Below are 25,747 nucleotides of genomic sequence, written 5' to 3'. Positions count from 1 at the left end.
TTACCTCATTTTTTTACATCTAAAGGCCCATACACACGTCGGATTTCCGCGAACGACGGATCGTTTGAACGTCCCGTCGTTTGCCCGCTAAATTGGGCGTGTGTAGACTATCGTTCGTTTGATAAGAGTGAGTTCGCTCAAACTCACTCTTATCAAGCGAACGATAGTCTGTACACACGCCCGATTTAGCGGGCGAATGACGGAACGACGGGACGTTCAAACGACCCGTCGTTCGCGGAAATCCGACGTGTGTATGGGCCTTAAGGGTTAAAATAGCCACTTTGTAGTCTGTAAAGGACCTGTGGTCACTGAGCAGGAGATTGTGGAACAAAAATCACCTCATTAGACTTAATTGACCACAAACAAACCCCCCATTGTACTTCAAACAGAAAACATCAGTTACAGTTGAAGAATTTCACACCTAGCCTGGACAATGCTAGTTGTAAAACAGCAGGGGTTGAGCTTCTGAACAATGGCAGCCCTTGCAGCTATTTGAAGCCAAGAGCTGCTTGGATCCCTTTAAAGAGGCTCAAACTCTTTAACCACATCCCTACCCTGGTCATTTTCACAGTTCAGCTCAGCTCTGATTACTTTGGCAATAACTTTATAAATAATTATCACAACTAAATGATCTATATATTGTTTTATTCAGGACAAATTATGCTTTTTGTGGCTGATATTTGTTTTTAGTAATGACCTTATTTTCTATGTATTTTAAAAGGAAAATAGGGAAAAAGTGAAAAAATACACAATAGCTTTAATGTAAATAGTTTCTTTTGTACATTAAAGAGAACCAGAGACAAAGCACCCTCCTGTATTTTATGACATCAATTAGTGGGAACGTCATGTAAACACCTATCCTGCTTTTAGTTTCATTCTTCTCTGCTTAATCTGTCTGTTATCAGCTGTGATAAGAATCCCCGACTGAGCATTCAGTCTAGGTTTGACCTGGAATCATTATAGCGGAGTCAGTCTTCTGTGGAGTCTTTTCACGCCCAAGCCTGCCCCCTCCTGGCTCAGCTTTCCTGCTTTGCATACTTAGAGCTGATGACATGGGAGGGGCTGCTGCTGCAGAAAGAAGCTCTGAAACAGACAAGTGTGGCTGTGTGATCTGTGTGCACTGCAGGGGCAGCGCTAGCGTCATATGTCCGTGGCCCGTGCCACGGATATGGCTTTGGGGTGCCCCTAATTGCGTCTCTGGGGTGCCCAACGAGAGTGCCCCGAATATTTTACTCAGCGCGGCTGCCGTTTGTGTGGTACGGCGGCCGCCATGTTGTGGGCGGCACTCGCCGCTTGGAAACGTCAGCTGCCCTGGTCCATCCGCCCCCTGCCCAATCAGGAGCACCAGGCAGGGGGCGTGAGATTGATTTGAAAAGGCAGGGGGCTGGAAAGAGCATGACTAGCTCCGCCCCCTGCACGTATCGTAAACCCAGATGCCATTTGCCCGCCTGGTGCCCGCTGCCGCTGACCCTCCGCATGGCAGACTGGCAGTTCAAGTTGCCTGCAGCTGCGCTGGACTCCGTCCCCTCACAGCCACAGATGGACCTGCAGGCATAAGAAGCAATGAGAGAGCCTGTGCTGCGGAGCTTCAAACTTCGGGGGAGAACAGTCACAGCCAGCCGGGAGGTCAGAACACAGGCAGGATGCAGCCGCAGCAGCTAGTGTTAAGCCTGTGTGTCCCACACTGCAGTGCAGAGACTCCAGACAGGGAGGAGGTAGTAGTTATACTTTTTGTGTGTGTCCCACGCCCCATTCTCTGTTCCCCATTGTGAGTGTGTGTTTGTGTAATGTTGTATGTGTGTGTCTTTCCTATTTTGTGTCTGTCTGCCTCATTTTCTGTGTGTGTATCTGTGCCTCAACCTCTGTGCCCCACTGCCCCATTGTGTGTATCTGTGCCTCAAGCTCTGTTCCCCATTGTGTGTGTGTCTGTGCCCCATTGTATGTGCCTGTGCCCCAACCTCTGTGCCCCATTGTGTGTGCCTGTGCCCCAACCTCTGTACCCCATTGTGTGTATCTGTGCCTCAACCTCTGTGCCCCATTGTGTGTATCTGTGCCCCAACCTCTGCGCCCCATTGTGTGTATCTGTGCCCCAACCTCTGCGCCCCATTGTGTGTATCTGTGCTCCAACCTCTGCGCCCCATTGTGTGTACCTGTGCCTCAACCTCTGTGCCCCACTGCCCCATTGTGTGTATCTGTGCCTCAACCTCCATGCCCCATTGTGTGTATCTGTGCCCCAAGCTCTGTTCCCCATTGTGTGTGTGTCTGTGCCCCATTGTATGCGCCTGTGCCCCAACCTCTGTGCCCCATTGTGTGTGCCTGTGCCCCAACCTCTGTGCCCCATTGTGTGTATCTGTGCCTCAACCTCTGTGCCCCATTGTGTGTATCTGTGCCCCAACCTCTGCGCCCCATTTTGTGTATCTGTGCCCCAACCTCTGCGCCCCATTGTGTGTATCTGTGCTCCAACCTCTGCGCCCCATTGTGTGTACCTGTGCCCCAACCTCTGTGCCCCATTGTGTGTACCTGTGCCCCAACCTCTGTGCCCCATTGTGTGTACCTGTGCCCCAACCTCTGCACCCCATTGTGTGTACCTGTGCCCCAACCTCTGCGCCCCATTGTGTGTACCTGTGCCCCAACCTCTGCGCCCCATTGTGTGTACCTGTGCCCCAACCTCTGCGCCCCATTGTGTGTATCTGTGCCCCAACCTCTGCGCCCCATTGTGTGTATCTGTGCCTCAACCTCTGTGCCCAATTGTGTGTCTCTGTGCCCCAACCTCTGTCCCCATTGTGTGTGCCTGTGCCTTATCCTCTATGCCCCGGTGTGTGTATCTGTGCCCCATCTTCTATGCCTCATTACAGTATAAGTTACTCTGTGCCTGTATTGATAGTAAACTAGCTGCAGTGTGTGCTGACCCCTTCTACCTCCAATATGTAGAGTATATGCTGTGACTCTGTGCCAGTATTGATAGTAAACTAGCGGCAGTGTGTGCTGATCTCTGCTACCCCCAGCACGTACATTATAAGCTGTTACTCTGGGCCTGTACTGATAGTAAACTAGCTGCAGCGTGTGCTGATCTCTGCTACCTCCAATATGTAGAGTATAAGCTGTTACTCTGTGCCTGAATTGATAGTAAACTAGCTGCAGTGTGTGCTGATCTCTGCTACCCCCAGCACATACATTATAAGCTGTTACTCTGGGCCTGTACTGATAGTAAACTAGCTGCAGCGTGTGCTGATCTCTGCTACCTCCAATATGTAGAGAGTATAAGCTGTTACTCTGTGCCTGAATTGATAGTAAACTAGCTGCAGTGTGTGCTGATCTCTGCTACCCCCAGCACATACATTATAAGCTGTTACTCTGGGCCTGAATTAATAGTAAAATAGCTGCAGTGTGTGCTGATCTCTGCTGCCTCTAGTATGTACATTATAAGCTGTGACTCTGTCCCTGTACTGATAATAAGCTACCTGCAGTGTTTGCTGATCTCCACCTCCAGTATGTACAGTATAAGCTGTTGTATGTACAATATAAGCTGTTACTCTGGGCCTGTACTGATAGTAAGCTAGCTGCAGTGTGTGCTCATCTCTGCTGCCTCCAGTATGTACATTATAAGCTGTGACTCTGTGCCTGTATTGATAGTAAACTAGCTGCAATGTGTGTTGATCTCTGCTACCCCCAGCATGTACATTATAAGCTCTTACTATGGGCCTGTACTGATAGTAAACTAGCTGCAGTGTGTGCTGATCTCTGCTGCCTCCAGTGTGTACATTATAAGCTGTGACTCTGTCCCTGTATTGTTAGTAAACTAGCTGCAGTGTGTGCTGATCTCTGCTGCCTCCAGTATGTTCAGCATAAGCCATTACTCTGGGCCTGTACTGATAGTAAACTAGCTGCAGTGTGTGCTGATCTCTGCTGCCTACAGTATGTACAGTATAAGCTGTTACTCTGTGCCTGTATTGATAGTAAACTAGCTGCAGTGTGTGTTGATCCCTGCTACTTATATGTACAGTATTAGCTGTTAAGCCTGGTACACACATACAATTTTGATTAGCCAATTTTAGCTCTGTTCATCAAATTCATTGTCTGTTGGCCCACTTACTGCATGGGGGTGGTAAAATTGGTCAGTGATTGACCAATAAAAATTGTATGTGCGTATATGCCTATACTGATTGTAAATTATCTAAATAAAGGACATGGGGCTCCATCCAATATTTTGATAGGCAGGCCCGTTATCTGTAGCTTACACCACTGCTAAGTTCATGTAAATGTAGCCCCACCCATGACCACGCCCACTTACTGTATGGCCACGCCCATTTCGTGCCCACAGGTGCCCCTAATCTCGAAGGACCCTAGGAACGCCCCTGGTGCACTGTGCAGCCAGTCATCATTATTATCTACTGTATGCAGTTTCATTTCTATGAGAGACACTTCCTACAGGCAGCCACACAGCATACCAGAATAATAAAGTTGAAAGCACACAGATGAAAGCCTACAGCAGCAGCCCTGCTTGTCTATAGTTTCATAGAGCCCTAGACAGCACATCCAGAACAGCTCATAACCTGGAAGCAGAAGGGATATGAGCCGGCAGCCATATTAGATTTTTCCTGGAGCAATAATGGATAAAAAAACACTAAAAAAGGCACACCAGAGTGCCGAAATTATCAGGTAGAGCATTTATTCTTTACAAGCTATCGACTGATATGTTTATTTTGCGTGAATCAATAATCTCTGGTTACCTTTAAACCCACAAATTGTATTTGTTTATATCTCCTGTTTATTTAAACAGTTCATTTGTTTTAATATGTATTAGTAACACATTGCATATACCCTACTCTCTTGTTACATCTGTCTGCTGATGGAATGTTTGTTTTACACTTGTTTACACATTAATCCTGCTATTTAATTCCCTGGTAGGGAGAGAGGGGTTTGCTGTCATTCCTTTACAACTGTGTAGCATTGTGATCAGCTCAGAGATAAACAGTGTTATCTAGGATTTTGTAGGGAGTGGAGTGCAGAGACATTTTCACATCATGGGGCAGGAGGTGGTTAAATACACACAGGTTGCATTTCTCTAGGTTTTCCTTCTGTCCTGTGCAATAGTTCAGGTCCACTTGAGAGACGTGGTGTTGCATGCATTTCTGTGCGTTGCGCTGTGAAGTGCACAGCAATGCAAGTGAATGGGTGCGCTTTTTAAGTGCCTAGAAGCGCACAGCAATGCACTTTGGGGATGCGTTTTTTCTTTGTTACCCCTAATTAAAAAAGTTTACATGATTACTCTATAGGGTTCTGCTTCATTTGCATTTTTATACTCCTCCCAGCTGCTTCAGAGCTTAGATCTGCTAAAGGTTTTGCCCCGGAGTGATTGAGCAGAGTGGTCTGTACACACAGATTAGGCAGTCAGTATAACAAGTTAGAACTCTTTACTGAAGAAAACATGCAGAAATATATCATACACCACCATCAGGAAATCCAGCTTGCTTAGAACACAGGGGAGCACAGAGTGAATACAGGAATTTGCAATACCATAGAGATCATTGCCTCACATTGCAGACATTGACATCTTGTGGTTGCTTTACTGTACTGCAGTTTAGGTAATAATATTGTTAAATCTCTCACACAGTATTCCACTTAAACCATCATGGAAACTCAAAAGCTCAACCCACTTTTACTTTCACTTTGCCTTTGATTTCAGCTAGCTGTATTTAATGGAACTGTTGATCAATTTGACATGCAGTTTTATTATTATTGATTAATGATAATAATTATTATTATTAATGATAATAACATCTGATGATTTTTTTATCACATGCTCAGCTTCTTTTGCCCCCCTTTATGACACGCTTGCTTTAGATATGACACGTCTGCATACCTGCTGAATATTATAGAAGTAATATCGGACATCAGCGTTTGGCTCGTTGTTCCACACGATCTCATCCTGAAGGATGTTTGTCAGAGCTTTCTGGATGGCTTCCTGTAATAAGAGGTGAGGAATTGGGTAATCGGGTAATATACAGTAGTCATAAAAGCCCAGCAGTCTGCAATAGTCAGTGTTGTTGGGTGGCAGGGTAAACGGCTTCTTATAACTCACTTGTCCTGGTTCATACAGTTTATATCCACAATACCCCAGTGTCATTTGCATATCTACATGCCTGTACCGGCCTCTACATTGCAATTATCTGTTATTTAAAGGGAACCAGAGATGAACGTTTCACACAAAATAAACATATCAGTCGATAGCTTGTAAAGAATAAATGCTCTACCTGATAATTTCGGCATCTCTGGTGTGCCTTTTTAGTGTTTTTTATCCATTATTGCTCCAGGAAAAATCCAATATGGCCACCAGCTCATACCCCTTCTCCTTCCGGGTTATGAGTTGTTCTGGATGTGCTGTCTAGGCTATATGAGAAAGGCTGCTGCAGCCTTTCATCTGTGTGCTTTCATTTTGGTATGATGTGCAGCTGCCTGTAGGAAGTGTCTCTCATAGGAATGAAACTGCAGTCATCATCATTATCTATGCAGAGTGCACACAGAGCACACAGATCATATTGCAGCCACACTTGTCTGTTTCAGAGATTCTCTCAGCAGGAGCAGCCCCTCCCATGTTATCAGAGCTCTCAGTATGCAAAGCAGCAAAGCTGAGCCAGGAGGTGGCAGGCTTTGGCTTGAAAAGACTCCACAGAAGAGTGACTAAGCTATAATGATTCCAGGTCAAACATAGACTGAAGGCTCAGTCAGGGATTCTTATCACAGCTGATAACAGACTAATTAAGCAGATAAGAATGAAACTAAAAGCAGGGTAGGTGTTTACTGTCATGTTCCCACTGATAAATGTAGTAAAATACATGAGGGTGCTTCGTCTCTGGTTCTCTTTAAAGGGACACTTAAGTCAAACAAAAAAAATGAGTTTTACTCACCTGGGGCTTCCAATAGCCCCCTGCAGCTGTCCGGTGCCCTCGCCATCTCCCTCCGATCCTTCTGGCCCTGCCGGCTGCCACTTCCTGTTTCGGTGACAGGAGCTGACAGGCTGGGGACGCGAGTGATTCTTCGCGTTCCTGGCCACAATAGCGCCATCTATGCTGCTATAGCATATATCATATACCATATAGCAGCATAGAGGGTGCTAATGTGTCTGGGAACACGAAGAATCACTCGTGTCCCCAGCCTGTCAGCTCCTGTCACCGAAACAGGAAGTGGCTGCCGGCGGGGCCAGGAGGATCGGAGGGAGACGGCGAGGGCACCGGACAGCTGCAGGGGGCTATTGGAAGCCCTAGGTGAGTAAAACTCATTTTTTTTGTTTGACTTAAGTGCAGGGGCGTAGCAATAGGGGTTGCAGAGGTAGCGACCGCATCGGGGGCCTTGGGCCAGAGGGCCCCCGAAGGGCCCTCCTTCAACTATAGTATTAGCTCTCTATTGGTCCTTTGCTCATAATAATAACTTCAATAGATACTTTGAATAGTGGTAATCCTTAACAAACTGTTTCCCATCCTTTTCTTGCACCTCTGACACTGTAGTTGCCCTTGGCAGGTTTTGGTGCGCCGTATCAATTGTTACGTATAGAGTGCTTGGGGGGGCCCCATTGTAAAACTTGCATCGGGGCCCACCGCTCCTTAGCTACGCCACTGCTTAAGTGTCCCTTTAAAAAGTCAGTGCAGTTAAAGCGGACCTGAACTCAAAACTTCCTCCCCAGACATGGGGAGAATTTACTAACTCCATGCAGGTAGTGCCCTGGCTGGAATTTGAACCAGGAACCCAGAGCTGCAAGGCAAGAGCGCTAACCACTATGCCACCATGCTGCAGTATACTTGTGCTACTGATTGAATAATCAGCGCTTGTACTGTTATTATACTGCCTACAGAGAGTGTTTTGATTCCTGTTTGAAAAAAATGTGCTTGTAAATCATCCTGCCCTGCTTCTGCAGTCACGCTTCCTCTCTCATTTGTTTGCACTGCTTATCATCTCTGTGCATATTTTCAACATTTCCGCAGACAGCGGGGGTGATTAAATGTCTCCTTCCACTGGGAACACAAGTGATACAATACACCTGGACTGGATCCAACAAACCTGGACCAAAGTCATATGCACAAACCCACAGCAAGAACTAACTTCTAAAATAAATCCAGCTCAGCTCAGCGTGGACTGGAGTCATGACAAAGGTTCTTACCCCAGGTGTGTGCACATAACTACAGTCATAATATAATTTGTTACCCTTTCTGGCATCACTGCTCTATATATAGAGATGCTAATTTTTGCCACCTAATAGCAAAAAGTTTAAATCCAGGTTTGGTTTTCTGGACCACTTGTGTTTTCAACTGAATCAAAGTCACTAATGACCTCTTGCTAGCAAAAATCAAAGCCTAGTTTTCCATAATACTCAGACTTTCTTCTGCCTCTGACACTGTCCAGGCTTACACAGCACTAGGAAATGAAAGACATATTTTTTTCTTGGATTGCCTTTTACCAGTCTAGGCATTCTTATACTGTCTCTAACCTCAATACTAGTTCTTCCCCCACACCCACTGTCTGTTGGTGTACCATAAGGTTCCACTGTTGGACCCCTTCCCCTAGCAAATGTTGGCAGGAGGGACAGATTCATGAAAACACAGCTATTAACTGCTGCCCATGGGTATCGGCACACCATTCATTGGACAACAGTATGAGGCTGAGTTTTGTACAAACTCGGCTAGCCTACTACGAGGAAGGGGGAGTGACAGCAGGATGCACAATGAAGCGACATGAAGGGGGAGGTATGAATAGAAGAACAGAATAGGGCTGCGCTTGGCCCAGAATGATTCACCAGTTGGGGGCACAAGCAGGGGCTCCTGTACACATGCTGGATCCTCAGCAGATGTGGCCTGACTGCCCATTTCGGCTGGCAACCATCTACAATCTGGACAAGTCTTTATATACAGCTTCATTTTTGCCTTTCCACAAGTCCCTGTATCTAGACAAGGGCAGAGGGGTTTGGTATAGGCAGTGCAGTTAAACAGTCATAGCTACGGTCACACTACATATGAATCAGTAGAGCTCAGTTGGAGTAGGGCAAGCATTATTTTCTGACTGCATGATGCAGCCTTTGCCAGTCATGCTAATAAATGAAAGCCACTATCTGCCAATCAAATAGCAAATGTTATCTGCATCCAATTAACTAATCAGTTCTTGGTGCCTTTCACCTCCAGACATGGCTTCCATAACTGGGGTCAGTGGAGATTTGCATAATTAGGAAAATTTTCTTCTCAACCATAATCTATATTTGCCTCCAGCAAAGACTGGCTACCATTCACCCCAAGCCTTTTGCTGAATAATCAGTGGTGTTATATTGGGAGGCTGCTGAACACCAGACTCCGAAATCAAAAACTGAAAATTAAAGGTAAGTATTAGTTAGGGTTAGATGTTGATAAAGAAGGCTAGGGTTCCACCCTTCAATAGGCGCCTTCAAGCCCGCAAAACACTCCTATTCATGTTGGGCTTTCCTCTCTCCTTAACCTTTTGGGGACTGCGTGTAGTAAATCCTACGGCGCACTTGTGGCTGCCTAAGTCCGATGCGGCATAGTATTTATGCCACCTGCTATTTCCGCTCCCGATCTTGCGCACCCGAGAGGGGAGATTAAGCTGTCATATGACAGCTGACATCTCCCCTCAGTGATCAGGAGCCATAGCGATTGGCTCCTGATCACGTGATCACTACGATCACCGGACGATTATAGTGATCCTAAGACTCTGGTCCCCTAGCTACTGTACCCCTGCCCCCTTTAGATTGTAAGACTTTGGTGGGGTCCCCTCCCACTTGTGTTTGCTACTTGATCATGTACCCTCATTATTGTGCACCTGGCGCTTTATAAATAAAGATAATAATGGGGTTCGGCATAGATAAGGAGGGGTCAGGAAATTGGGCAGAAATTTTTTAATTTTTTATTAGTTAGACCTAGACTGGGTTAAAGTAACCCCAGGCTGGGAATCACTGCTTATATATGTAAAGTACAGCAATGTCCGTTATTTAGAACTCAGGCAACAGGAAATCTAAACTAACTGGCATGCCTGAGGGGATGATGGGGATTTTTTTTTGGGGGGGGGAGCGAGGTTGTAGGCATCAAAATACTTGCCGAGCCTCCGGCAACATCTGGTAGCTTTCATGTAGCTCCTAGCGGTTTCCCGGCATTTGTGAGCAGCTCTCGGTGTGTCACATGACCCGATGCGGGTCATCGAGTCATGTGACATGCAGGGGTCCATGCATAGAAGATGCTGAAAAGCCACCAAGAGCCCACTAGGAGCAACAGGAAGGCTTTGCTGCAGGCTTGGTGAGTATTTTGTGGGAGGAGGTTTGTGCATTTTCACCTGTAGCTCAAGCAACTGGCAAGCACATGTATCCATCATCAAGCGGTCCCCACTGGTGCCGGATCCTAGGGACTTTGCTTTATAATGCAAACACAATCTCTTCAGCAACAAAAGCTGATCCTTAGGTCCACATTAACCTAATAACTGGCTGCCAAGGTAGTGAGAATGCTTGAGGCCGATTTCTCAAGACAAGTGCAGGATACCCAGGGCAACCAGTCGGAATCCTTGTTTAATTTAACAGCTGAAACCTGATTGGTTGCTTTGGGTATCTGCTCTACTTTTGCTAGAGTTGTTTTTGCTCCCGTCTTGATAAAGCCTTTAGCTACACTGAACACAATGTGACTAGCAATGTAATAAAATATAATTCTAGTTCTTAGAAAAAAATGTGAACCTTACTTGCCCAGTAGACACAATCTTGTTCCCATTGTCGAAAAACCACTTTTCGAACATCATGTGATCATAGTCCCCTTTTCGCAATTTACACAACCTAAAAGAAAATGTAAGCATTGCTGTTTAGTACATTGCGTCATCTTAACAATATTTTTTTTTTCTTATGTGTACTGGGCCTTTTCCTGAAATCAGGAAACTCCAAGATTCTTACTTGTCGGGCTATAAAATCTACACCAGGGATGTCCAACTTAGGCTTTAACATACGTTCAGTTTATTGCGATGCCAATACACTACATGTTACGGGCTCCGCCCTTCATCAGGTCAGCGGAGCCCCTAACATGTAGTGTATTGGCATCACAATAAACTGAACGTATGTTCAAGCCTGCAGAGTGCATCGTTCTGTGAACTTTAGTACGTCACTGTGTGGAACAGACGTGGTGAACCTGCTTGAGGGATTGTACCGGCTAGCACATTCTTCTGAACCAGGAGTGACCAACTTGTTTGAATTTGAGGATGTCCAACTCCAGTCCTCAAAGGGCCAAGGTCTTCACACATTTTTGGTAGAGCACAAATTAATTGATTTCCTCATTTCTCTGTCCTCATTTCTCTGGCACAGATACGGCCCTTGAGGACTAGAGCTGGACATCTCTGTTCTACACCATTTGTCCAGTCTTCTAACCACTCTTTGGACTCTTATTGATGCATGCAGGCACTTGCATAGGCAAAATGTGCAAAAAATGGGTCTTAGAAATAAATTGCAAGAAAATGAAAAAACAAAAAATGTTCTAGCGGCAAGTCGGGCCCCATGGATAGAGGGAGGGGGATTGGGTATGGGGATGCATCCCCTAAATATCCTAGCATTTATTCTCATTTGGGCACTCTAGGAATGCCCTAAGGGCCCATTCACACTGGGGCAATTAGCGGCCTTTGAGTCGCCGTCGATCACTATCACTTTTTTAAAGCGCTAGTGCAATGTAACTATCGCTGGCGATTTGTGGTAAATGCAAACGAGCTACATGCAACTTTTTTTGTGTAATTTTAGAGCGATCGCAATGTATTTAAAATGAGAATCTCGATCGCTCAAACATCACCCCAAAAAATTTACAGTGATGTTTTGCATTTATCAGTAAAAAAAATCACTGCAGCAAAACCCTAGTGACATTCGCTAGTGTTTTGCAATCTACAGTGTGCACGGGGCCTAACCCACTGTGGACCTGAAAGACGATGGCGTGCTCTTTGCCCCTTTCCAGAGCCGGGTCTTGTATATAAAAAAAAAAAAAAAAAGATTGGATTTTTTTTATCTAGTACATTACCAAAAGTATGAGACTTCTAAGTGATATACAATGCAATAAGTGATATACGTTGTGGCCCATCCAGAGTCCTGACTTGAATCCAATTGAGATTCTGTGGAGGGACCTAAAGATCAGGGTGATGGCAAGACCCTCCAACCTGGAGGATTTAGAGCTCATTGCTAAAGATGAATGGGCAAAAATACCTGTAGAGACATGCAAAAAGCTGGTCTGCAATTATAGGAAGCGTCTGATTGCTGTAATAGGCTTTTCTATTGATTATTGAGAAGAGTATGAAAAATTTTGCATTAAACACTTTTTGCTCAAATGTAACTAAAAGCTGAATTTGTTTTTTCCCACAATAATGCCTCTTGTACATCGTCTTATCACCTTTTGGGAGACACCTATGTCATTTCCCATCAGAAAAACTACTCACTGGTTGAATAAAAGTAACTTTAAGTCAAAATTTGCCATTTGAATAATAATGGGCAGCACTGTATACAGATGCTTGCTGATGGCATTGCTGAAATCAGAATAATTAAAGCAGAACCTCATCTTGAGGGCCCTTTCACACTATGTCCATCGCATCATGTCGTGTCACATCAAAGAAATGCAAATGCATCCTAGGTGACTATCATGTGGATGGCAGTGCAGCTGGTTTCGATGCAGTAATGCACTGCATGCAGTGCAGTAACAGGATGATGTGCGTGTTTACATTGGAAGTGAGGCAAACTTGCATAATACTGAATGTATGCATCACTGTATGGGTGTAACCCACTGACAAGGTGCGATGCGACTTTTATGCAATGTTGCAGTGTGATTGATGAGTAATCGCACCACATTGGCCTCAATTCTGGTAGCTATGTGAGGTAAATATTTTTTGTAGGTAAAATACCTCATGAGGCATTTTCCTCTTTTTTTAGCAATTCTGAAAGATTCTTCTCCATTTCCGAACATGAGGTAAAACATGAGGTAAATGCATAAAGTCAGGTAAGACATGAGGTATTTCAGCAGTAAACATGCCGTAAATAAATAATAGTAGGTTTTAATTGTCTTCCATCAGTTAGGGGGGGGGGGGGGGGGGGGGAGGGAAGGTGTATTTGATTATGTAGCAACCTATGAGAAGTATATTTATAGGTATCCCTTATGTAGGTAGGGCAGGTTTTGTGCACAGATTTATACGCCAGACATAGAATCTTGAAAGTTATCCTGAAACGGATAGGGAGCCAGTGCAGGGATTCACAAAGGGGAGATGTGGATGCGGAGTGGTGCGAAGAATAGATGAGTCTTGCAGCCGCGTTCATCACTGATTGCAGGGGGGCAGTGCGTTTCAAGGGGAGTCCAGAAAGGAGGGAGTTACTGTAATCACGGCGGGAGATGATGAGGGCATGGATGAGCAGTTTGGTCGTGTCCGGAGTTAAGAAGGGGCGGATCTTGGAGATATTACGGAGGTGGAAATTGCAGGCTCTGGTGATGTTTTTGATGTGTGGGATGAAGGAGAGTTCAGAGTCCAAGGTGACACTCAGACAGCGGGCCTGGGAGGTGGGGTGAATGATTGTGTTATCGATTGTCAGGTGGAAATCTGGGAGGGGTGCAGCAGCATGGGGTGGAAAGATCAGGAGCTCAGTTTTGTCTAGGTTAAGCTTCAGGAACCTAGCAGACATCCAGGAGGAAATTGCTGAGAGACACGTGGAGAACTTGTTTATGGTGGTGGATGAGAGATCGGGGGTATGGAGGTAAATCTGCGTGTCATCGGCATAGAGGTGATGTTTGAAGCCCAGGAAGGAGATAAGCTTGACAATTGAGGAAGTGTATATGGAGAAAAGAAGGGGGCCCAGAACAGAGCCCTGGGGGTCCGCAACTGCGAGGGGGGCAGCGGTTGAGGAGGAGCCATTGAAGGAAGTTGTGAAGGAACGATTGGATAGGTAGGAGGAGATCCAGGTTAAGGCAAGACCATGGATGCCCATGGACTGTAGTGATTGGAGGAGGAGGGGGTGGTCAACAGTGTCAAATGCTGCAGAGAGATCAAGGAGGAGCAGGATGGAATAACTGCCTTTGGCCCTGGCAAGGGTAAGGTCGTTGACCACCTTTGGTAAGGGCTGTTTCAGTTGAGTGTGCAGGTTGGAATCCAGACTGTAGGGGGTCAAGTAGGGTATTGGTGTTGATGTATTGGGTAATGCGTTGGTGGACTAGGCGTTCAAGGAGTTTAGAAGCATAGGGAAGGAGGGAGATCGGGCGGTAGTTTGAGGGTAGGGCTGGGTCGAGTGAGGTTTTTTTTCTGCAGGGGAAGTACAGTGGCCTGTTTGAATGCTTTGGGGAAGGTGCCTGTGGAAAGGGAAAGATTGAACAAGGAGGTGAGGACTGGGGCCACGTCAGGGAAGTGGGGACGAAGAGTATTTGTGGGTACAGGATCACAGGGGGAGGAGGAGGGGGGGAAGCAACTAGCAGCAGACTGACTTCTTAAATGGTGGCAGGAGCGAAAGAGGTGAGAGGTGGATGAGACAGGGGAGCAGCTGGGAGGGAAGGCAAGGGGACCACCTGAGAGGTGTTGGGAAGGGAGGGATGGAGGAGGGAAATTTCATTGCGTATTGTTGCAATTGTGGCGGTAAAGTGGTTGGCAAAGTCGTTGGCTGAGAGGGAGGAGCTGGGAGGGGGAGGAGTGGGGTTGAGGAGGGAGTTAAAGGTAGCAAAAAGCTGTCGAGGGTTGGAAGCTTGGGTTCCAATCAGTGATGCAAAGTACCTTTGTTTAGCCTCAGAGAGGGCAGTGTGGAAGAGTAACAGTTTAGCCTTGTAATCTAGGAAGTCAGAATTGAGACGTGATTTCCTCCATTTCTGTTCAATTGCTCGAGTTTCTTTCCTGAGGTTACGTGTGTGGGTGTTGTGCCAAGGTTGGGGGGCTTGTTAGGGCGGAAGATTGAGGGGGCAGCTTGATCCAAAGCAGAGAAGAGGGCAAGGTTATATTGTGCAGCCGCTTCATTGGGGCATGTTAGGGTGGGTAGGTGGGAGGAGAGGGAGAGAAGGAGACTTGCTAGGACATTTGGGCTGAGATTACGGAGGTCTCTCTGCCATCGACCAGGCTGAGGGGTGAGGACAGATGTTGTTGATGGGGAGATGGTGAAAGTGAGGAGGTGATGGTCGGAGATAGGGAAAGGTGCATTGTCCAGGTTACTGAGGGAGGTGGACTTTGAGAATATGAGGTCAAGAGTATGACCAGCGAGGTGGGTGGGGGAATTCGTGTGCTGAGAGAGACCAAGGGATTTGGTGAGGGAGAGTAGCTGCTTGGCAGCAGTGGAGATAGGCTCATCGATAGGTAAGTTGAAATCCCCGAGTATGATGGTGGGGAGGTCAGACAGGATGTGGGGGAGCCAGGCCAGGTTGTCCAGGAAGAGTGAACTTGGAGCAGATGGGGGGTGATATAGGACCGCAATGATGGCTGGGAGAGGTTGGTACAGGCGGATTACATGGGCCTCAAGGGATGAGAAGTGCAGGGAAGGGGGTGGTGATAGGACCGGGAAGGTGCAGGATGCGGAGAGAAGCAGACCCACTCCTCCTCCAGACCTGTTGTCAGGTCTGGGGGTGTGACTGAGATGCAGTCTCCCATAGGAGAGAGCAGCGGCTGCGGTACAGTCAGAGGGGGTGAGCCATGTCTCTGTGAGGGTGAGGAAGGTGAGAGATTTGGAGAGGAAGAGCTCATGGATGGATATGAGCTTGTTGCAGACAGATCTGGCATTCCATAGACCACAAAACAGAGGGAGAGAGTGCCTGGGGGTTGTATCGATGGGAATGAGATTATTATTGTGTGGTCTGCGGATGCCAGAGGAGTGTGGTGGGGCTGGAAGGGGGGTGGCTGGGAGTTTAGGGACAAGTGGGGGTCTAGGGATGGGTGGGTAGGGGATGGAGGGAGAAAGTACTGGGACCAGCTGGAGAAGCAGATGGAGGAATAGCATGTGGTAGTGGTGGAGGGGTGGCAAAGGGTTGGGAGGAATATGGTAGGTAAAGTGTGGGTGAGCCAGGGAAAGGGCAGGAGGGAAGGGGTACATTGCGTTGTGTGGTGAGGAGGCTGGCAGTGGTTTGGACTGAGGTAGATGTGTAGAGAACGGTGGAAGATGCATGGAGGAGGAGAGAGGAAGAAATGTGTGTAGGTTTGGATAGTGATCAGGAATGCAAGTGAGGCTAGAGGACGTTACCTTGGTGTAATGCTGAATTCTGTTAAATTCTGGTTAATTTCCACCCTTAGAAGACGAACCGAAGTCGGCCAGAACCGACTAGCAGGACCTCCTGATATACACACAGCATCAGAGCAAATGAGTAATCAGGATGGCCTGGCAGACGATTTGCAATTAAGCAGGGGGGAGGGTCACTAGAGTCTCCTGCAAGTCAAACAAACTTGTAGGTGTTACAACTTTGTTTGAAATTACAGACGAGCCACCAGTGTGAAACAAAAGCCAGAATTTCAATAGCAATTAGTAAATTACAATGTAAATATGTTACTTAGGTGCTACCAATATTTGAGAAGCAGAGCAGGACAGCAGAATGAACCATATGCAATAGATTAGAGATCAAACATACACAGGCAGATAAATGCAGAAATGGATTGGTTTCTAGATAACATTATCTACACTTTTGATGTGTCCACATTTAGAGCACTGAACTTTCCAGCTCTGTGTGTAACCCTTTGAATGCTGGTCTAGTAAAAAAAAAAAAAGCTGGTTGTATATAATATACTGTAAATATTTTTTTTTAGAGCAAAGAAGAAATGCTAGCTTTTATTCCGCTTTAAGATCAGTAAACATAAATTGAGTTACTGGTTGAGATTAGTTTATTAGGGTAAAATTATACAAACGGTTGGAATGCATCCTGTCCTGCCAAGAGGTTTTAATTGTATGGAAATGCATGCACTATCAATATTTATTTATTAATCCCATCAAGATAGAACGCCATCAGCCTCAGCCTGGAATAGCTGAAACGAGGAGTCGCCAGGAAGTGTTTAACGACATCAATGACAACAATCTAGGATGGGGAGAAGCAGGGAAATTTTATATCCACACAATAAGGAACTGGTATTTCAGGTTTAGTGCCCCCATTATTTACACAATAAAGTACTTTAGTATGACCTTCAGCAGCTGCGGGCACAGAGCTCTCTCATAACCAGGCGGCTGAAGTTACATTTCCACTCAAAAATCCTGTAATAAAGTCTGTAATAAAAGTAGCCATACACTTATAGATTTGCAGCAGATTCCATCAGATAGATTTCTGGCAGATGCGTGTCAAGTCCAATCTGACAGGAATCTATCTGATGTGTGCCACACACTAGGAACAGATTTCCAATAGATTTCATAATAAAATCTATTGGAAATCGATCTAAATGCATTATTGGACCATTAGATCCAATGCATCTCTATGGGCCATCAATCTACTGCCAGCAGCAGATCGACCTAGATCTTCCATCCTGTCAGATAGATCAAATCCATCCAAATCGATTGAAATCGGACACAAATCGATCGAATGGGGAACTTGATGGAATCGATTTCTAAACGATCGATTCTATAGAATCGATCGATCAATCAATGGCTGAAATCGACCAGTGTATGGGCCCCTTAAGACAGGTTGGGCACAATAATAAATAATTAAATAAAGAACCATGGAGATTAAACTTTATCCCAATCAGTAGCCGGATACCCCCTTTCCCATGAGAACCTTTCCTTGAATATATCATCGGGGGTCTGTGTAGCTGAGACCCCTCCCACAGTGTGATGCCATGCTCCTGACAGTTTGCTGTCTGTAAACCCTGTTGCACTGTGGGAAATAATGGCATTTCCAACTGCCAAGCAAGCAATATCTCCCTCTGTGCATAAAACTCTCAGTAATGAACATTCCGTACAGATCACCTGGCAGAACTCAAGTCGTCACCACCAGTGATACATTTTAGAATGTAAATCAGGGAGAGGAAATATTTCACTACGGGCAAACACTGACTAAATAATCTATAAATGAATATTGCAAAAAATAAGCAATTTTATTAATTTTGTTATTTTCATTACAGTTCCTTGTTAAGCTAGGTTCACAATGGCCATTGTGTTCCCTGTAACAGCAGGAACGCAACGGATCAGGAAAGCAGTCACGCACATTATGCTCGCATTGTGTCGGATACAGTGAAGCATACAGTGAACAAAAAGTATGCTTCGCTTTTACCGTTAATGCAGGCGCTACGATGCTGCAATCCATTGCACCGCAACGCCCCCACCACACTGTGAATGTCACATAGGTGGTGCAGTGCAGTAAGCCATACTACAAAACAGCCGTTAGAAGGCAACACACCACTGTGAACATGGCCTTAAAAAGGAAGGGAATGAAAACCTGGGCAGTAATGGAATTGTTGTCCAGATCAACCAATATTACCTGGTCTCTAACTCCCTATTCAATTATATTTTCTCCTGAGTTTTCTCAAGTTGTCAGAGACGGGCCCTGACAGTGTTTGACTGAATCGGGAAGGGGAGGAGCCTCATGTTAAGGATAAAACAAGGTTGTCACCCTCAACCACAACTTGTAAAGACTTTGTCCATAGGCCAAGTATGTTATGGCTCAGCTTTCTTGTGGCACAACGCCCCTTCCATTCCAACAGCAGCCCCCTCATACATGTACAGCAGCCCCTTTGTTTCATGAACAGTCAACAATCAGTTTCCCTTTTTCCTGTTTTGCTCCCCCTTTTCAGCCTCCTCATTCATATGTAGCAACCCCTTTCATGTTCAGGTTCCTGCTTGGGCTGCAGCTGCCCAAGACCCGGGCCTTTGTGCCCTTTCCAAAAATCCAGCCCTGGCCACCACTAGCAGTTATCTGTGGGCGAATCTGCTGGCCACCATACACACACAGATTCCTGTGCTGCAAAGAGATCTGTCTATGGCAGTTACAACGATTCCATATGCTGATGCCAAACTGCATGCACTCAAGCTGGCGGTCATGTACTCTAGATCAGCCTCCTGCTGCAATCAGAGCACTGCACACACTGTAATCTCACAAAGGCAGCAATAAAACACAACTGAGCATACAATACAGGCAGCGGTATCACAATACTCTGCAGTCTCTCTATGAAGAGATTTCCCTGCTTAGTACACAGAAGACATAAGGTCCGTATACACGCTTGATGTGTAGGAGGATCCGCGCGGATCGCTCAGAAACAGCCTCATCAGTCTGCAGACAGACTGTACACATGCCGGACTGTCGCTGGAACGCCCGCCCAGCGGGAGGGTCTGACGGACCCATCGTTCCTACACATCAAGCGTGTGTACGGGCCTTAACTCATTAAATAAATATTTAGTATTTCAAAAGCTGGGACAGGACAGAAAGAATGTATACACAGAAATAACACTTACAAAAACAGAAATGACAGTGACACACAACAAGACATTTGCTCATAGAAATAAAACTTGACCCATAAGGAAAATGTGGAAGCCTGCAGGGCTAGATTTACCATAAGGCACTGTAGGCATGTGGCTACAGGTGTCTGATGATGGAGAGGCAGCTCCCTCCCTTGTTCCCTATTCAGAGTCCTGGTCAGAGTGTAAATTAGAGGTTACTCACCCAGCTCTCACAGTGTTCTCCCCAGAAATTTTTTTCCAGTCGGGTGCATGAGAAAGTAGCCGGGTGGGACGTGACAGGAGGGAATGCACTCACTGATCCTCCAGTCAGCCGCAGAGCCTGGTGTATGGCCCCAATGTTAGTGCTCAATTGGTCATGTTATCTAATAATATGTGTTGTGTGCCTTCTTAAAACGGAAGGAATTTACAATAATTCAGCTTAACGTGAACATGTGTGGTTACCCACAATGCTCTGCTACCGAATATGCAAATTATCTCTTTATGGCCCAGAAGCCAAGCTTGCATCCAGAACCTCTTGGCTTCTGGGGCATAAATAGATAATTTGCATATTTAGTAGCGGTGCATTGTGGGTAACCACAGATGTTCAAGTCACGCTGAATTATTGTAAATTCCTTCTGTTTTAAAGGACTTACGAGGCCAAGTAAGTCAAAAAAGTTAATTACCTGTATAATCTTTTACTGCACGGAGGACGCCGTCCGCCGGGTCCCCCCGCTCATTAGCCCCCCGGGCCGCCTCCCGACCCCACGGCCCGGGTCGGGCTCGCCTGCCTCTCCTAAAATGGCTGCTTCCTCTGGCCGCGGCTGCGCAGTCCGCATAGCCGCGAGTGCGGCTGCGCAGCCCTAGGGCCAACCTCCCCGATCCACGCTACGTAGTGTGGATCGGGGGGGTTGGCCCTAGAGCTGCGCAGCCGCGGCCAAAGGAAGCGGCCATTTTGGGAGAGGCAGGGGAGCCCGACCCGGGCCGTGGGGTCGGGAGGCGGCCCGGGGGGCTAATGAGCGGGGGGACCCGGCGGATCGGCACGGACGGCGTCCTCCGTGCAGTAAAAGATTATACAGGTAATTAACTTTTTTGACTTACTTGGCCTCGTAAGTCCTTTAAGAAGGCAAACCACTCTATGCATTGCTTTTCAGTAGGAGGGCTTTTCGGTCTCTTTAAGTCCCGTATACTTTCCTTGTGGTTTTGGGTCACCCCGAGCTGCTCGGTTACTTTATTATCTAATATGTGCAACCTAACAATCTCATTACTCACATATATTCACATTAAAGTTAGTTGTGGACATGCAAGTGCCCAACAGGTCTATATATGTAACTTTATCCTATAGGTCTTTATGAAGTAGAAGCCTTCAGTTAATGCAGATGATGCAAGAAGTTTGTTTAGTAGAGATCAGAAGTCTGAGGTGAGACGTTTTTCCCCCTGGCCTTCATCCCAAATTTCACTCCCAGCGTCTCTGGGCTCAGCCCTGTGGAAAGAATTTATAGACCAAGCTGGAACGTGAACGGGGAGGGAGGGGGAAATACCAGATCCTTGGGAAACTCCAGGCAGCGGTTAGTTTCACTTTCGGTGCTCTCAGCATGCGAGGCAGGAAAATATCCAGTCGTTTTATACACCCTGTTAAAGGACAACTGAGGTGACATGTTGAGATAAACATGTGTATGCAAAGTGCCTCACACACAAATAACTAGGCTGTGTTCCTTTTTTTCTTTCTCTGTGCACACCAGTGGTCCTGGATGTATTTTGCTTTTCAGGAATGCATCATGAGAGTTGTTTCTTGCTCATATAAAGCAGAATTGCATATAGATTTGGGGGTTTTCTTGTTTTAACAGGGCAAATCTATATTTAGTATAGTTTTGTTTTTTTTAGTAAGGGGGCTTTTAGGTTTCGTCTAGCTCTGTACAAAATTCTAGCGGATCTTTTGGAAATATAGCTAACCTACCCTAGACTAGGAATGAGGTGCAAATCATTTTGAGTTGATGTAGCATTATGCAAATTTATGTAAATTGATGCAGCTTGAAAATAAACCCATCTAATCCTAAGGTAACATTTGCATACAAAACTTGCATAATGATATATATCTATCTTACTAATATTATAAATGTTAAAGTTTGGATGTTTGTTACTCAATTGCACAACAATGGCTGAACCGATTTGAATGAAATTTAGCACATAGTACATTACCTGGAATAATATATAGGACTAGCTGATCCGCGGCGTAACATACGCCGCATAATTCCATGGGTAGGGGGCCGCCGAGCTGGAGGGGGTAGCGGGCAGGAAGGGGGGTATTGGGCACAGAGGAGGGAGTCGGACCCCCCCTCCCTCACCTGGGTCCCCCCATCTGAGCTCCCCCTCTAGCTTAAATTCAGCAGCAGCCGCTGCTATTAGTAAGAGGCAGCGGGCGGGTATGACTCACCTCTTCCGCGTTACAGCGTGCGTTCCACTGTCGTCACTTCCTGCAATGCTACCCACTGTATTGTAAGTGGGCGGCATTGCAGGAAGTGACGACAGTGGAACGCACGCTGGAACACGGAAGAGGCGAGTCATCCCCGCCCGCTGCCTCTTACTAATAGCAGCGGCTGCTGCTGAATTAAAGCTAGAGGGGGAGCGCAGATGGGGGGGACCCAGGTGAGGGAGGGGGGGTCCGACCCCCCCCTCCCCGCCTCTGTGTCCAATACCCCCCTTCCTGCCCGCTAGTCTAGGACCGGTCCTGGGGGCAGGGCGCTACTACTACTTCTTCCTTCAAGGTTGAAGCACATAGCGTATTATATATATATATATATATATATATATATATATATATATAGATAGATAGATCGATAGATAGATAGATAGATAGATAGATACTTTTTATACCCATAGCCAAACAGTGGTTGGAGACAAATACAAATTTCACTGGGAAAATGTAAACTGCAGCCATTCTTACACTATTAATGGTAGGGTTCTCAAACTTGGCACAGTTGGTTACTGGGTGACTGTGATTAATATTCAGAAAAGTAGGTGGAGCCTGCAAAAGCCAATCAAAATTCACCGATTGATTTTCAAGGGGAATATTTAACCTCCCTGGCATTCTGATTATATGCGGCGCATGGCCGCAGGGGAGGTTTTTTTTTAACCTAATTTTTTTTTTCATGTAGCTAGCCTAGCGCTAGCTACATGATTCCCCCCTCCCTGCAGCATCCCCCTACCTCTTCCGATCGCCGCCGGCGATCATACCCATCAGGAAATACCGTTCTGAACGGGATTTCCTGCAGGGCTTCCCCCGTCGCCATGGCGACCAACGGAATGACGTCATCGACGTCGTGACGTCACAGGGAGTCCCAATCCACCCCATAGCGCAGCCTGGAGGTGATTGGCCAGGCTGCATAGGGGGTCTGCGGGGGCCCTCTTTCGCGGCGGATCGGCGGCGATTGGAAAAGCCGCTAAAAAAAAAATGATTAAAATCAGCCCACCAGGGCCCGAGCAATACAACGCGGCGTTAAGGTAACGCCCAGGTGGTTAAAGTGACCCAGAGGTGAAGAAATCTGCTGTTTTTTACTTACCTGGGGCTTCCTCCAGCCCCATAAGTATGGATGCGTCCCTCGCCGTCCTTCCACAGTCCTCCCGGAATCCTCCGTTCAGCTGCAGTCAAACCCCGGTACGCAGCTCAGTCTACTGAGTGACGTCAGCCGGGTCTTTTGTGCTTGCGCATAAGGTCCGCCGCTGACGTCACTGAGCCACTTACCAGGGAAGATTGTGGCTTAACAGGAGATCACAGGAGGGCGGCGAGGGACACATCCATGGTTATGGAGCTGGAGAAAGCCCCTGGTAAGTAAAAAACGGCATATTACTTCATCTCTGGGTCACTTTAATTGCTGCAACTCTTGCACTGTTAACCACTTGAGGACCGCAGTGTTAAACCCCCCTAAAGACCAGGCCATTTTTCTTGAAATTGGCCACTGCAGCTTTAAGGCCTAGCTGCAGGGCCGCACATGTCAGCACACAAGTGATTCCCCCAGTACAGCGCGTTCCATTAGATCGCAGCGCTGTACAGCCTAATTAAACGTCGGTTTCGCCATCTAACAGTCTCCGAGACTGAAGGCAGAGCGGACCTCCGCCTTCCATGCAGGGATGCACGCGCAGCAGCGCACGATTTCCTGATAGCCCCATAGAAGGCCGTTCACGCCAATCGGCATGGAGCAGTCCTGGGGCTGCTGCCATATTCACACCAATTGGCGTGGAGCGGTCAGCTAAGGGTTAATGGCACAAGCCTCAAACCTGGTACAGCTGGTCATTGGGTGACTGGGGTTCACATTCAGAAAATGGGTGAAGCCACAGCCAATCAGATTTGTTTCATTTCAATGCAATGCAAATTATTGATGCCAAAGACCGCAAAGCTCACAAAACTAGGTCATTGAGAAATAGTGGGTGGAGCTAACACCAGCCAAAACGTACCCGGGCATGCTGGGCCATCAGCTAGTGTGTGTATATCTATCTATCTATCTATCTATCTATCTATCTATCTATCTATCTATCTATCTATCTATCTATCTATCTATCTATCTATCTACACACACACACACACACACACACACACACACACACACACACACACACTTAACTAAGTTCTAATGAGTGTATTCCTATCAAGCCATTACCGCCATTCCCCATGGCACACTTTCTTCCAAGATCATATTGTCTAGGTTAGAGATGGTCAATGAGATGCAAATAATTTTGAGCTGGCGCAGAATTATGCAAATTTTGTATGCAAATTTATGCAGCTTGAAAATGGACCAATCGAATTTTACCTCAGCAGAATTTGATTGGTTCATTTTCAATCTGCTTAAATTTGCATACAAAATTTGCATGATGCTGCATCAATTTGAAATGATTTGCATGTTGTTGACCATCCCTAAGTCCTGGGTAGGTTAACCACGGATACCGCCATTCCCCATGGCACACTTTTTGACCTAGTTTTTATATCCACCTTAGTATACCTCCTAACTTTTTGAGATAAGAAAGAGGGACACTTAAGCCACACCCCTAACCACACCCCTCACCATGCAGACCATAGATTTCATTAGAAAAATATGTTGTTTTATAATTCAAACCACACTGGTCCTTCTACCCTGGTTCATTTTCCTTCGTATTAACATTTGAAAAAAAAAGAATTATATGAATTTAAGGCATGAGAATAAAGTTTAGAGTCAAACAGATTTTTCAGTAGATAAATTACATATATTTACATAGATCTGTACATGAGTTCTGAAAGAGGGACAAATGAAGAAAGAGGGACAGAGGGACTGGGTTTCCAAAGAGGGACAGTTGGGAGCTATGACCTTAGGTCCCTCATGCTATTGAGGGCTAGTTCACACTCGGCGCTTGCCCCACGATCGTGTTCGTGATCGCGATTCGGCGGCTAAATCTAGCAATTTCAGCACGATTTGCGTCAATAGAATCACACACAGCGCAATCGCCCCAAAGACACTGCATGCAGAATGTTTGCGATTGATTGAAATCACAAATGCTGCAGTGTGAATTTATCCATGGAGACACATTAGTAGCAGCGCTTTGCTGATCGCCGGCGATCAGCAAAGCGCAGAAAAAGGGACAAGTGTGAACGAGCCCTTAGTGCAATTAACCCTAACATATTAGTAATATGCAAATAGTTAAATCATTCTGTCACTTACTCTCCATGTTTCCCATCCGTCCATTTATACAGGAACACTTGTTCTTTATACTCCAATCTCCTTTTGGCCAGAGTGGTGACAACATTCAGTAAGTGCATGTGTAAACATTTCACGTATATAGCTGTGAGGTCATCAGGAAGCGCCGTCAGTTTTATCATAATCTCAGAGATGACACAACTCAGCTCCTTTAAATGGTTTTCTAGACTTATTTTCTTGTCAGTGCTTTGGGAAAGGTTTGGAAGCTGCTCTTGGATGTTCTTTTCAAACAGATTCTCTAATTCCCGTTGCCATCTTTGTGGAACCCAGTCTGCATCTTTGCTGCTTTGGGTTTCCGTGGCCCATTTTATACACAGAGGAATGGACTGTAGCTTGGCTCTCTGATTCAGGTCACCAGCAAGGGCCTTCCTCACCGCCTCCCACATCTCTCCAGATATCTCCATATACAATTCATTCCCATTGCCAGGTTCCTCTTCTTCCAAACTGTTGATGAATTCACAGGCCTTGTTATACTGAAAGCTTTCCATAAAATTCTTCCAGGTTTTATCTACGAGACAGTAGCAGTAAACTCAAGAAAATCCTTATTTTAACAATTGTCATAAATCAAAAGTACGATCAAGCTCAGAATGCTTCATTTGTAGTATTTTTGTGTGTATTTTATCAATCATGTTATAAAAAGATGTTAAAGGGACACCGAGCAGTGCAG

The 25,747-nt window shown here is 46.1% G+C and overlaps 1 protein-coding gene across 3 annotated transcripts in view; it reads right to left on the bottom strand.

The window, feature by feature from the left end:
* Positions 1–25,747, bottom strand: part of LOC137533142 (exocyst complex component 3-like) — a 68,325-nt gene that overhangs the window by 31,447 nt on the left and 11,131 nt on the right. For 2 of the 3 annotated variants that reach the window (XM_068254352.1, XM_068254354.1), the window contains exons 2-4: positions 25,045–25,588; positions 10,723–10,813; positions 5,864–5,965 (exon numbers count right to left, since the gene is read on the bottom strand). In XM_068254352.1, coding sequence (XP_068110453.1) covers positions 5,864–5,965; positions 10,723–10,813; positions 25,045–25,588 — 737 coding nt within the window. The remainder of the gene's footprint in view (positions 1–5,863; positions 5,966–10,722; positions 10,814–25,044; positions 25,589–25,747) is intronic. The other variant, XM_068254353.1, reaches the window with a different exon arrangement.

The sequence above is a fragment of the Hyperolius riggenbachi genome, chromosome 9 (genome assembly GCF_040937935.1).
Source record: "Hyperolius riggenbachi isolate aHypRig1 chromosome 9, aHypRig1.pri, whole genome shotgun sequence".
Taxonomy (NCBI): Eukaryota; Metazoa; Chordata; class Amphibia; order Anura; family Hyperoliidae; genus Hyperolius; species Hyperolius riggenbachi.
The sequence above is the reverse complement of the archived record's forward strand: the minus strand, read 5'-3'. Positions and strand labels throughout refer to the sequence as shown.